The 12,758-nt window shown below is 39.5% G+C and overlaps 1 protein-coding gene across 1 annotated transcript in view; it reads right to left on the bottom strand.

Moving 5' to 3' along the window:
• Window positions 1-12,758, bottom strand: part of CALCR (calcitonin receptor) — a 55,146-nt gene that overhangs the window by 17,823 nt on the left and 24,565 nt on the right. The window contains exon 6 of the mRNA XM_034642535.1: window positions 1,356-1,509. Within this exon, the coding sequence (XP_034498426.1) occupies window positions 1,356-1,509 (154 nt within the window). The remainder of the gene's footprint in view (window positions 1-1,355; window positions 1,510-12,758) is intronic.

The following is a 12,758-nucleotide window of genomic DNA, read 5'->3' on the forward strand; positions in this document are numbered from 1 at the left end:
GGCAGCGTTTCAGCCCTTGACTTCCGTGAGATACTCTAGATTCTGAATTTCTCTCTTCTTCGTTAAATTGGAGAATCTTATTCTCTGTTACTTGCAACCAAAGAGACATAGCATCATCAGTTCACTGATGACACAATCCAAATATCTGCCCCACTAACCCACTATTATAGAGCTGTCCTATTGGTTTTGGGTCATGTTTTCTGTTAAAGTCTGTATATACCTGTTAGGGAGGGTCTTATGGAAACAAATATTGCATAGGGCCAGTCCTGGTTAGACTGTGAAAGACTTTAGGTCACTTACATGACTTCCCAGACATATTTCCATACAGTTGGTGACAATGCCTGTTGAGTAGGGGTTTAAATACAAAGGTTGATGTTTTCAGAAAGCCTTTGGATTATCTTCTTTCCTCATTAACTCTTTCCTCTCCTATCAATATTTTTAGAGGCTCTGTAAAATGTTGCATTAAAGAGCAGGCTTAATTGAGGGTAATCCACAGCTTCTGCTCCAAAGGCCATTGTCACCCTATCAATGGAGAACAAGGGCAAGCCTTTGGCTCTACAGTCAGGATCCTCCTCTGGTTTGGGAGGTTCACAGGATTGTGTCTGTTTTTGATAAGACAGCATGCTTTTTTATCCCAGAGCTTTTTCCCTCTCCCTGCCTCACCACCTACCTAGTTTCCTTCCATCAGAGTGAGCTATACTTTAGCATCCTCTGGGTGAAGGGGAGAAATTCTAGAGTGGCCCCATCTACCTCAACAACCTACCTTAGTCAATCCGTACAGAAGCAGCCATGGTTTAAGCAGCCAACCACAGGCTTTTCAAAGTCTTTGCCATGCACTATGGTATCAGGTAGACTTCACCTGGAGTCCCAGGAGGTTATTTATGTCTATTGTTCAGTGGGACTCTACCTCCTGACCTTTCACTGGAGGAGTCGTGCTGATGGATTAATAGGAAGGAATGTTTTTAAGGGAGGGAAGTGGTGCCTAGATAGAGGAGATACAGAATTCAAAATGTGAAACTCTCCTTTGCTCTACAAACAGATGATAAATAAAACTGAAGGGAGGGTCTAATCAGATCTCTCAGTCAGGGCACATTTGTCCATCTGGTAGCGGAGAAACGCATAATCACACCCCTCCTTCTCTGCACTGACTCCCATGCTGATCACAATCCATAGGAACTTGTTAAAGGGCTTCTACCAAGCTCTCTTGGAGACTGAACTCCTGCCCTCACCTGTGTCCCATCATTCTTCACAAGACCTAGGCCCCTGGTCATTTTCTGAGACCAAGACTAGAAGGAGACTGTAAATATGCAGACAGAGGTGAAGGTGGCTCAAAACTCAGCTGGGAAAATACATACCCCAGCCCAAGAGATAGTACCACCGCAGGTGCTGTTCCTCAGTGAACACGGCCACCACGATGAGTGTGTGCAGATAGATTCCTTCACAGAGCATCCAGAAATAGTTGCATGCCATCATGTACTGGTGAAAGAAATGCAAAATCTTGCAGCTCAGCTGTCAGAAAGAAATGGAGAAAGTCAGTGGAAGATATTGGCAAGGATGTAACAGTGGACAGAGAGTAAATGTGAAAACGAGCCAAAGCATTTGCAGTCAGCCAGCGAGGGAGTTTCCCCAAGACATCTGTGGACACGTGCCACCCTCTGTACCCACAAATCAGAATGACAGTGCATAGAGCATTAGTAGTACAGGTAAACAGCCATCTAGGGCAATGGAAGACTTGTCCTCAAAATGTTCTCTTCCTGTTACATTCTGGTGACTTATATAGACTAGACAGGTTGATTTCCCTGCAATGTTTCTGAGGCCCATAATTTTTGAGAGCATCCAAGGATTTTTCACATGACTTTTATGGCCCTTTTTCTGTGGCCAATGAGGCGAATAACCCAGAAATTGTTGATTATGCTCCTAAAGTTCATTGACCTGTAAGTGACGTGTTGTTAGCAGTACAGAGGAGAGAACCAAGTGATAAATTTCTCATATGTGAGGCAGGAGTTAGGCTGAACCCAATTGATGTGAGTGATTTTGTTTTCATAGGGGAGGCTTAGCTTCTCTATTGGGATCTAAATGTTTGGTGCACAGAGATTAGGAATAGCATCCTTGTTTAGTACTCCATGCAGATGTAGGAACCACATCTCTGGGGAAATCAGTACAGCTACATATTGTTGTCTGTAGAGAAATAATCATTGCTTAAACTGCATAACTGAATACCCTAAATTATTTTGTAGTCACTTTTAGAATAGGGCTTCTCATCTTGGTACTACAGATATTTTGGACTGGATGATTTGTTGTTGTTGTTGTGAGGTGCTGTCCTGTGCATTGTTGGGTATTTAGAAGTATTCCTACCTCTGTCCATTAGACACAGTAGCAGCCCCAACCCATTCATGAAATCAAAAACGTCTCCAGACATTACCAAATATACTCTGGGGAGCAAAATGTTCCTGGCTGAAGATCACTACCCTATGGATATTTAGCTGTGCTTAACTCTCTCTAACAACACTGACAACAACATTTACTAATCAAGATGTGAGGTATTAGAGATGATTATTTGCATTATTATTTTACCAACTGCCCTGCTTTATGTTATGTTGCTCCCTATTGCATTTTGAATCTGACTGATTTCAGGCTTTCTTTTTCACAAAGTAAGAGAGCCATAACATGACCTTCAGTGCTGTGCTAACCTTTTCAGGACTGCACATTTCTATTTAATGCATAGCAGTAATAATTTATTTACTGAGAATCCAATGTGCTCAGTCCTTTTGGGACTCATAGAACATAGGGAAAAGCCAGCTGGGTCCATAAGAAGGCAAATATTGCATTTTCAGAGACAGAAGCAACTTTTGATTCTGACCAAAGTGGAACAGTAGTGCAGAGAATTCAAAATATCAGGTAATCCAAAATAATTTGTATTTGGCTTAGGAAGGCACTGACTTTTTTCCCCCATCTGAATACTTTTCTGATTGGAATTATTTGATTTAATTTTATATTAGTTTGCATTTGCTAAGAAAATACTTGCTAGGTGCACATGAACTCCAACACATAAGTGAAATAAGAGATTCAGTTGATACTCTGCATTCATCCTGAAGACTACTCTTCCTTGAAAGCCCTGTACTTTCTGGGTCAAGAATCCCAGTGTAGATGCTTAGGTGGCTGCCACTTGTAGAGGAAGAGATAGGAAGAAGATAAAGATGATAGCCCTGTGCAAATATGTGGCTATTTGTCATCCAGAGCAGTCTGGCTTCATGTTTTATATATAGTCAATTCTCATTATTCTCAGTAGTTATGTTCTACAAAGTTACTGCAAAAACTGAATTAGCAAATACTGAGCCATTGCTCCTAGGGGAAATACAGGGTTAGGTTCCTATAAGCCTCTGGTCAAAATATTTTCATCCACCAATCAATATGTAACTTTTATTTGTTTCTGTTTAAAGATACCTTATTAATATATATTGTTGATTTATTAACACTGAACTCATGGCTAACAATACTATAACTTCTGCCTGAGGGAAATGTATCTAACATATCTATTTTTTCTGTAAGGTACATCATAGCCCACTTGTGCTTAGGAATATGACAGCTCTTAGACATTGTGCTTGGGGGCTATTTCAAGCAATTAAATCACCAAAAAAAAAAAAGCACAAAAATGTGAAAAACAGGGCATTAAGTAGACCATGAAAAGGACATTTACACTATGAGAGATGAAATAAGAAGACAGAGTGTTGCCTTGCTCAACCTCAACTGGGAATGTGTACATCAAGTGACTCAGTGTTTTTTGCTACTCTGTGCATGTCTGTGAATGGATTTTGGACTTACAAATAAATTTTAGCAAGTAGGCAAATTTGCAATATGGAATCTGTGAATAATGAGGATCAGTTGTATTTGGGTTCAGGGTAAGATACTTTTTGAGGATAATGGCTCAAAGTTCACAAAAGTTCTGAAAATAACCAGTCTGTTAGTTTTTCCCCAATATATCATGGACATAATTAGATACATCTAGATCAGGATGATTATTAAAATTTCTATAAAATTGGTCACCACTTAGATCAGTGGTTCATAACTAGGGCTGTTTGTCAGTATCACCTGGGGAACACACAAAATACACGAACAAGACCTCATCTCCCTTGTGTATTTTCAAAATATTTTAGGAGTTTCTAATGTAGGTTCCTAGTGAAGAATCATGTGCCTGAGATATTCAAGGTCATTCAGTTGCATTCAACAAACATTTATAGAGCATCTACTATGAGCCAGGAACTGTGCTAACTCTGTGAATATCAAGATGAATAAGGTATAGTCATATAATCTCTGACTTGATTACAACCTTTCCCTCAAGGATAGAGTAAATCAGGTATTCAACAGAGAGACAAGGCCTCTTGCCTAAGGTTAGTCCTTCCCATCATTCTGGGATGATTTTCTGCTTAGCAGCATGAGGTAATAAGAGATTAACTCTGAGATCAAATAAGCTTAAATAGCTTTTTTTTTTAATTTTTATTTATTCGACAGATACAGAGACAGCCAGCGAGAGAGGGAACACAAGCAGGGGGAGTGGGAGAGGAAGAAGCAGGCTCATAGCGGAGGAGCCTGATGTGGGGCTTGATCCCGTAACACTGGGATCACGCCCTGAGCTGAAGGCAGACGCTCAACTGCTGTGCCACCCAGGCGCCCCTTCAATAGCTTTTTGACTATTCATCCAGGAAGCAGTCATAATACTGTAATTTTTTTTAGAGTAATGATTTCCAAATTGCAAGAAATAATCTATATTCAAATATAACTAGATCACTCCCAAGTAAAACAACAAATGCTCCAAGTCAAAAATATATGGAATTTGTGAATTATGCTCTATTTTATTTTCTTCATTAATATAGGCAACAAAGAGATAATTCTACTGGGAATTATTGATATGTATCCTAAGAAGTAAAAGCAATACTATCCACTTCGGCTTCAGATGAATTTTATCACCATTTAGTGTCTTCATTATCTGTTTGTATTTCAATAAAACATAAAATTTGTTGAGCAATAATGTCACTTAGCAAGAGAAGAGATCCTGTAGTTTTTTTGATTGTGTATACTCATTAGACAAATCTATGGTTTCCATCAAATAGCATGAAGAGCTTTTATAGTAATTTGATTAAAAATGGAATTGGAATTATAGAGCAAAGATTTTCTTTAGTCTAATGAATTAAGTCAACCTCAAAATCCTGTAGAATATTGATGTTCAGTTGTGGATTTTATTCTGATTACATCTCCCAACCACACGTAAGAAAATTCTTCTCATCTGTATAGCATGGAAACTATTGTGTGTCCAAGTGTTTAAGAACCATTCAATGGGTTGCACCTGGGTGGCTCAGTTGGTTAAGCATCTGACTCTTGGTTTCAGCTCAGGTCATGATCTCAGGATCATGGGATTAAGCCCTGTATCAGGCTCCATGCTCAGTTTAGAGTCTCTTTGGGACTCTCTCTCTCCCTCCCTCTGCCCCTACCTCTGCTCATTCTCTCCCTCCCTCTCTTTCTCTCTCTCTCTCAAATAAATAAATAAATCTTAAAAAAAAACCACAACTATTCAATGGGGGAAAGAATGCCTCCATATGAAAACTGCTTTGGAATTTTTTGGGTTTTTAGAAAAGACCAACCTTAGAACAGGTGGTCAGTGTTTTGAGGTGTTCCTCTGTTGTGCTGGGGACAAGGGAAGGATTTTGGGATGAGAAGTAGAAAGGAAATCAGCACAGATCTATGGAAGCAATGCAGGCAACAGTAGGTCACAAAGTATATCCTACCTTTCAGCCATTGAAGAATCTACCATGAACCATTCTTGGTACCATTTGCCCTATGGGTATGTCTAAGAAGTCTAAAAGGGAGCTAGGGAATACCATCTTGCCTCCCAGAACTCATTCCACCATCTTCATAATGTCTGAAATGCCACATAATTTCATTTCTTTAGCTTAAGACTGTTTTCCTTATTAAAATGCCATATCTCTGGAAAGGATTACACATTTAATCCTATCATTCACAGAAACCTCAGAGTGGAAGGACTGGAAAATGAAAGGGAATGGTGATGGAGGACCATAGGAAACACAGATATGGAATGTGGCATAACAAATACTTATTAACCTTGTACTGGAAGCAGGCGTTAGTCTGGAAGATTAAAGCTGTCAAACATTGACTGTACTCCCAAGAAACTTAGAGTCTTGAAGGCCCTGAGAAGTGCTGCCAAAGGTGAGCTTTCCCCCCTGGAGATCTTTGGCAAGGGCCAAGGCAGCACATACTTCATCACATAGTACGTTTTGTATGTGACCAAAAACTCTTCTCTTTTACAAAAAATACTTGCAATTTCTCCCTTTCATTGGTAAAATGGAATATCAGGTGAATAGGTTCAGCGTCTATATTAATTCTGTCAAGTCAAAGCTGCCAGGTTTGTCATGTTTTAAAGCAGAGAGTTTGCTCTGGGTTCAGAGTGATTTCCAGTGATTAAGCATGATTATTTATGTTTCCCTGAAGCTTCTAAAAATGTTTTCTCATCAGCTCATTTTAGCACAGAAGGAAGAGTGCAAAGTTATATTTATTTGAGCCAGGGAAGATGAATTGATAGGTCAATCTACATGGTTTGCTTGAAGGAAAAGATATTTTTAAAAACCCCGAATAATAAAGACTTCTGGTCTCCATTGGTTAAATTTACCAGGGTAATTCCTTGTTACATTTTACTTAATGGACATTTAGATTCCATATTGAGTGAACATGTAATTGCTGTTAAATATGTGTCTGCTTGACCATTTTTTGTCTCTGCTGTTTCTCCTATCACGACCCTCAGAGTTTAAACCCAATAATATTTATACAGAAGGTGAGCAGTAGATGCTAATTAAGTCAAATGAATATGGCTTTGGGTAGTGTCTATAATGCTGTTCACTGAAAATATTTTAACACCTAATTTGATTATTTCTCAAGAACCCGAAAAAGAGCTGCTTAATCAAAATTTGACAGATAAATTCCAGGGTCCTTTTTTCCTAACAGACCTATGGTTCTTGCAAATGTCTGAAGGGGTCAGGCTACTGGCACCAATAAAAAAACTTACAGTGCTGGGCAGGATCCCTGGCAGGGGGCCCTCCTGAGTCTCTGCCATGTTCTTCTAAGTTTTGGTATCTTTAGAAGGTAGCATTCCCAAAGTCAACAGTTCACTGTCTTTATACCCTGTAGCCCTGCTAAAGCAGCTCCTTCTCTTTGCACGGAGTTCTTCAAACTGGGCATACAAATTCATCTTTCTGAAAATACTTCCAATCTTCATGATTTGCAGTTTATCTTAATACATTCCCAGTCTTGAGATAATGATTAAATAACATATTTAAAAATATAGTCGCCTATAAACCTGGGGTAGTTTAATTTTGATAATACATCTACTTTTTTACTCTGTCACAATGGTTCACATTTTTTAATTATTTACACAGCATGCAAATCATACAGAACTTTTCAAGGCCTTTGAGCTTATTACATGTAAAATCCATAATCACTTTTTTTTCTCATAAAGGAGAGATGCAAGACTTATTTATCAGCTGAATTCAATTGCATGTGACAGGAAGATGGATGCTCCCCATTGAAGTACTATTTATATATGCAATTGAAACATTTTTCTACAGTGGCCATCTTTATATGAAGCCTATTTAAAAGTATGTCTTTTGCTGCTTCCCTTATCATTTCAATTAAAAGAAAACAAGCTTTTGTCTGAGTCAAATATACTTAGTATCTCTTCTCCCCACCGCATCATTCCAAACAGCACTTCTTTAGAAAACAGAAAATCAAGAGAAAACATGCTCTTAAACGACTGAAAAAGGTCCTACTCTATGGGGCCCTTCATCAGTCTGCCCCCTATTTGTGAGAAGGAATTTTGATTTCAGGATCATTTTAAAGTATTCTTACTGGAGAGGGTTTTCATAATTAGCTTTTGGTTTTACGTGAAAAAGTTTACAAGTGTTCCCATTCTCTGTGATATGATGGGGAACGTGTGTTTATTTCTCATTCATTGTAAGCACTATTGAACCCAGTTATAAGACCAAAACAAAATGGGAGATACTAGATCAGAGAGACAAGGGATGCTGAGAAGAGTTTTATTTCCCTTACTTAATTATTTGAGGTTGTGAACTGTGTCTGGAGGCATATTATGGGAGAATGAGGTATCTGAATATTTTGGTATATAACCAAAAGAAGGTAAATTATTTTACATTTTTAGAGTCAAGGACTTACTTTTTTCATCTTTTCTATTGCTTTTCTTTCCTTCTAAAATAGTATCAGTTTTACAATGTTTCCAAAAAGACTTAGCAAAAAATTAGCGATGTTATTTATCACTGCCATTTTCTCCCTTTTGTAAGTGGTCCCTTATTATTCTGGAAACTATTTGAAAGCAAGGAACTCATCATTCCCAACAGAGAAAGTTGCCCAGAAAAACAACCCAAAGTATCCTCAAACTTCTGTGTGCATAAGCATTTCTGTATAAGGAATGTATATTGTACTTGATAGACGATTTAAGGGATTTCTGGAGGATAATTTTGATTATTCAAGAATTTTATTTTTATAGGCAAATGTTAACACCCACCACCCTTAGTATCATACAACTCCACAATACTGTTTCTCTCTTTAGGCCTTCATTTTAAGGAGAATAATTTGTAAATTTATAAGCAAAACTTTATATTATTTATTTTTTAAAAGATTTTTGTTTATTTGAGAGAGAGAGAAAGAGTGCATGTGCACATGGAGGGGAGGGGCAGAGGGAGGAAACAGACTCCCTGCTGAGCAAGGAGACTGACGCACAACTCGATTCCAGGACCCAGGATCATGACCTGAGCTGAAGGCAGACACTTAACCGACTGAGCCACCCAGGTGCCCCAAAACTTTATATTCTTTAAATCAATTTCTTTATTAGGTGACTGATTATTTCATGCTGTTAGGAATGTTATCTGTTTCCCCAACATATCAACCATTGAATTGTATTCCAAATGTGCAGAGTTCAGAGGGAGAAATGAGAATGTTTCTCTGGAATGTGATATATTTATTTCAAAGGTAGCTTACATCTGGCCTGGTGCTTCATACCCTCAAATTTCAGGTTTCAGTGAAGATCTTCACCTTCTTGTTTTTATCCTAGGTTTTTCCTATCACATGTCTGCTTTTCAGACTAGCGTTTACCTTGCTCTAGTCACAGGAGTGTACATTTTCTTTTCAGAGGTGTTTTTATTTCTAAATGATATTTCTAAATCCTCAAGGTCTCTTTATCTTCCTATGAGGGAGATTTGTGATTACTTTTTTCAGGGCAACTTCTCTTTAGAACTTTTTGGGGAGCTGCAGTAGTGCTACTCCAGAGAAGTGTTTTGCGTCATTCACGGGTGTCTCAGGATGTTGTGTGAATCAGGAAATATTGGAAAGGGCTTCTTCCAGTTTCTCCAGGGAAACATGCCACCCTGGGCCTAGGTGCAATGGAAGACGTATTTTATGCTTTCAGAGTCAATGTGGGGTTTCCTTTGGAAAAAGCAGTCAGGCCTGTAGGGGCAATGCAGTCTCCGGTGAATGACTACTTAGATTAGGGCTTTGTCCATGTTCTTTTTTTTTTTTTTTTTAAAGATTTTATTTTATTTATGTGACAGAGAGACAGCCAGCGAGAGAGGGTACAGAGCAGGGGAGTGGGAGAGGAAGAAGCAGGCCCCCAGCGGAGGAGCCTGATGTGGGACTCGATACTGGAACGCCGGGATCACGCCCTGAGCCGAAGGCAGACGCTGAACGACTGCGCTACCCAGGCGCCCCTTTGTCCATGTTCTAGTCACTTCCACACAGACCACCAGGATTGGTCACAGGTGAAAACTGGGATGAAACCATGCAGAAGAACTAGGAGATGGGGAGGAGTGGTGGGTAAACATGTAGAGAAGAAAATCCTCGTGGGAGAGAGGTAGGTTAATCACAACTAAAAGCCAAAACAAAAAGGATTCTGATCTTCTAGTCGATTTTGCTGGAGTCTGATAAGCTTCTGGAAATCACATTTTTGTTCTTCCGTGAATGTTCCAGGTAGAGCTGGCCAACATATATATGTACGTCAACAAGGCACCAGCCGGCACTATGTCTCCGGCTTGTTCTGCCTCTTGTATGTACATGATGTGTAGATCATTCTGTTTTACGTGGGCACAAACTTTTGGGGAATGGGGCTGCATCTCCATGATCTTCCCTGAATTATTTGGAACTGGAGTGAACAACACAGTGAATTTGTGGGCAAACATTTTGTTTGTCCACCAGGGAGGATGGATTAAGTGAGACTGACATTTAGTTAGGCTGGTTATTTCCCCAGCTCTCTTCTATTGAAGTGAGAGGGTTATTTTGATACATGGAGAACTAAAACGGAATATTGCGTAACTTTTCCTCTCCATCCCTCCACTTATCTTACAAGCTTGAAAATGCCCTTTAACCTACTCCTTTTTAAAAAAGATTTATTTATTTATTTATTTTATAAGGTTGAGGGTCGCAGAGGGAGAGAGAGAGAGAATCTCAAGCAGACTCTGTGCTGAATGTGGAGCCCTATGTGGGGCTTGATCCCACACCCTGAGATCATGACTGGAGCCAAAACCAAGAGTTGGACGCTCAACGAACTCATGTCACCCAGGTGCCCCTAATCGACTTCTTGATATTAAATTCTAAAAGGGGTGGCTATGGTTTGCTTACAGGAGTCTGAGTTCCTGAAAGCATTTTATAATGCATCCTTCCAAATATGTGCGGTTCAAATGTAAATAATAAAGGCATCTACAGTAATTATCTTCCTATGGGGGTGATTTTCTCAAATTTTAGCATGCATCAAAATCACTTGTACAGCCTGTTAAAACACAGGTTCTTGGGCCCCAGTAGTAGAGATCATGATTTAGAAGGTCTAACGTGGGACCTGAGATTCTGCATTTCTAGGGAGTACCTGGGGATCCTGATACTGTTGGTCTATGGGCCACTCTGAATAGGTTTAGGGTATGGAAGGAATTTCCTCAATATCTGATTCCTGTTTTGGTTACTTGCTGGCCTTTCAGTGCCGATAATCCTAATTATCTATGTTCCAGTAGACTCACAATACAGTGGGAAAGTCCTGACTTTGATTCACATGTATACTAAAACCTCGTGAGATGGAATTACGGTACTTTTTGTCAAGATGCCAGTGCAGTTGATAAACGAAGGAGCAAAAGACACTCATATCAACTTGAAAATTGTCAACTTGTACAGTCTTTAAAGCTAGCTGAATGAAGGAGAAAAATTCCCCAGTCAGAAAGTCAGCATTAAATAACTTTGTAAGGAAGTACTGCAGTCTTTCTCCAGAGGAATTAAGGATGTAACATTTTCAATTAAATGTGAGCCTGTCATGCAATCCTGAGCTGATTTCTGATAAAGCCTGAGAGAAAATGAGCTTGAATCTGTGGAACTGTAGTCATGATTTGGTGTGTTTGGGGGGAAAAAAGCATTGGAGATAAAAGTCCCATGTAAGATAAGAAAGTTGGAAGATGACCTACAAATTGGCAAAGGAAGCACTCTGGAAGTGTTCAGAAAACAAAGCCACAGTAAACAGAAAAGCAGGATACACACAGGATGGAAAAAAAACCTGTTAGAAATGCAATGGGGAGGGGTGCCTGGGTGGCTCAGTCTTTAAGCGTCTGACTTTGGCTCAGGTCATGATCCAGAGTTCTGGGATCCCGCCCCCCATCAGGCTCCCTGCTCAGCGGGAAGCCTGCTTCTCCCTCTCCCACTCCCCCTGCTTGTGTTCCCTCTCTTGCTGGCTGTCTCTCTCTCTGTCAAATAAATAAATAACATCTTAAAAAAAAAAAAGAAAGAAATGCGACAGGGGAATACAAATTAACAGCTTGCTACGTTCAAGAGCCCTTCTCTGTATGGTATAATGAAGATATCGTGTCACTTTTCACTAGAGGTTCTCAAGCCAATACTGACTTAGTTTTATTTTCTCAGACCACCGCCCTTTTCGTCATTTCTGATTTACTAACCTCTGAGTATTCTCGGCATTGTGCTTTTACACTTGGTCCCTTTTGGATTTAAGCAGTTTTTTTTTTTTTTTTCAAATGCTCTGAAGTTTCCAAATCTACGCTGTGTAATGCAGAAATGAAACTAGGTGCCACCGTGAGAAAATGACAAGTGCTTGAGGCCTAACGACAATGGTAACAACTAGAATGTAAATAATAATAGCTAACATTTGAGAGTTGTTATGTGCCAGACTGTTCTGAAGATTTTAAGTGTATCAGTTCATTTAACCCTCACAAACGACTCTACGAGGAAGGTGCTATTATCACCTGCACTTTACACATTAGAAAAGTGAGGATAAGTACGTTGCTTAACGTTGCAGAATAATCTGTAAGTAAGAGTAAGAGCTAAGGATTTGAGATCCTGTAAGATCAGTGAGATCAATGCCGTAGTATCTGGAGCAATCCCGCTAAGCACAGCAAATCTCAAACTGACTTGCTCCATAGCTTCCTAGCAACGAACCAACAGTGTGTACCACCAAGGGAGAATAAAAAATTCCTTCTGTTTCAACTAGAAGCTTTTTGAGAATGAAAACAAATCTATAAGAAATTCATGATAGCCTTTTCCAAGCAGGGGAAGCTAGCTGCAAACGTTGACATGAAGCCTCGCTACATAAACCATCTCACAAGGTACCATTTGTAAGTCACTGGTTTCCCGTGCAGAGGAACCACCCGGATTGGCCATGAGAGAAACTATAGGTTGGGCTGAGGTTTTATAGCCATTTT

Source organism: Ailuropoda melanoleuca, chromosome 1, assembly GCF_002007445.2.
Source record: "Ailuropoda melanoleuca isolate Jingjing chromosome 1, ASM200744v2, whole genome shotgun sequence".
NCBI classification, from domain to species: Eukaryota; Metazoa; Chordata; class Mammalia; order Carnivora; family Ursidae; genus Ailuropoda; species Ailuropoda melanoleuca.